The sequence below is a fragment of the Neopelma chrysocephalum genome, unplaced genomic scaffold (assembly GCF_003984885.1).
Source record: "Neopelma chrysocephalum unplaced genomic scaffold, ASM398488v2 Primary Assembly neopelma1_206, whole genome shotgun sequence".
NCBI classification, from domain to species: domain Eukaryota; kingdom Metazoa; phylum Chordata; class Aves; order Passeriformes; family Pipridae; genus Neopelma; species Neopelma chrysocephalum.
Genome location: NW_020897868.1, coordinates 1 through 838, shown reverse-complemented (window position 1 = coordinate 838; position 838 = coordinate 1). Strand labels below are relative to the sequence as shown.

The window sequence follows — 838 nt, the reverse complement described above, 5'->3', positions numbered from 1 at the left end:
CACTGATGGTCCCCAAGGGGTGCTGAGGGGTGTCACAGGTCACCCACGGTCCCCAAGGGGTGCTGAGGGATGCCACAGGTCCCCAAGGGGTGCTGAGGGGTGGCACAGGACACTGATGGTCCCGAAGGGGTGCTGAGAGGTGCCACCAGCTCCGGGCAGGTGCCACAGGTCCTCAAGGGGTGCTGAGGGGTGGCACAGGTCACTGATTGTCCCCAAGAGGTGCCAAGAGGTGCCACCAGCTCCAGGCGGGTGCCACAGGTCACTGATGGTCCCCAAGGGGTGCTGAGGGGTGCCACAGGTCACTGATTGTCCCCAAGGGGTGCCGAGAGGTGCCACCAGCTCCAGGCGGGTGCCCCAGGTCCCCCGCGGGTGCCCTGACAGCCCCTTTCCGGGGTGTCACCCCCCGCCCCCCATTCCCGTCCCGCAGGAGCACCTCCGGGGACACGGTGCCCACCCGCGCCTGCAACGTGTGTGCCCACCACGGGTACTCCCCGCACGGCATCAGCTACCTGCAGTGCCAGCACGGCGACGGCGACGAGCGCGCGGCGGCCGCGCTGCTGTGCCAGGAGGGCATTCGCCACCAGGTCGCCTGTCCCGGCATCTGACACCCCCCTGGTCCCGGTGCCGGTGCCAGCCCGGCCCCGCGGGCACGGCGGGATTGAGGGCGGGAGAGACTCCCCCCAAAAAAAACCCCGCTCCTCCCGCTCCCGGAACGCGTCGGGTTTCGTTGTTGGTTCTTTATTTGGGGGTTTGGCCCCTTTTTTTACGTGTGTGTCCCCCCCCCTCACACATCGGGATCCCGGAGACGCTCCCCAGCCGGCTCCAGATCCAAGAGAAC

The 838-nt window shown here is 68.3% G+C and overlaps 1 protein-coding gene across 1 annotated transcript in view; it reads left to right on the top strand.

The window, feature by feature from the left end:
• VSIG8 (V-set and immunoglobulin domain containing 8) overlaps window positions 1-605 on the top strand; it is an 8236-nt gene extending 7631 nt beyond the window's left edge. The window contains exon 7 of the mRNA XM_027703107.1: window positions 428-605. Within this exon, the coding sequence (XP_027558908.1) occupies window positions 428-605 (178 nt within the window). The remainder of the gene's footprint in view (window positions 1-427) is intronic.
• Window positions 606-838: the final 233 nt, after the last annotated feature.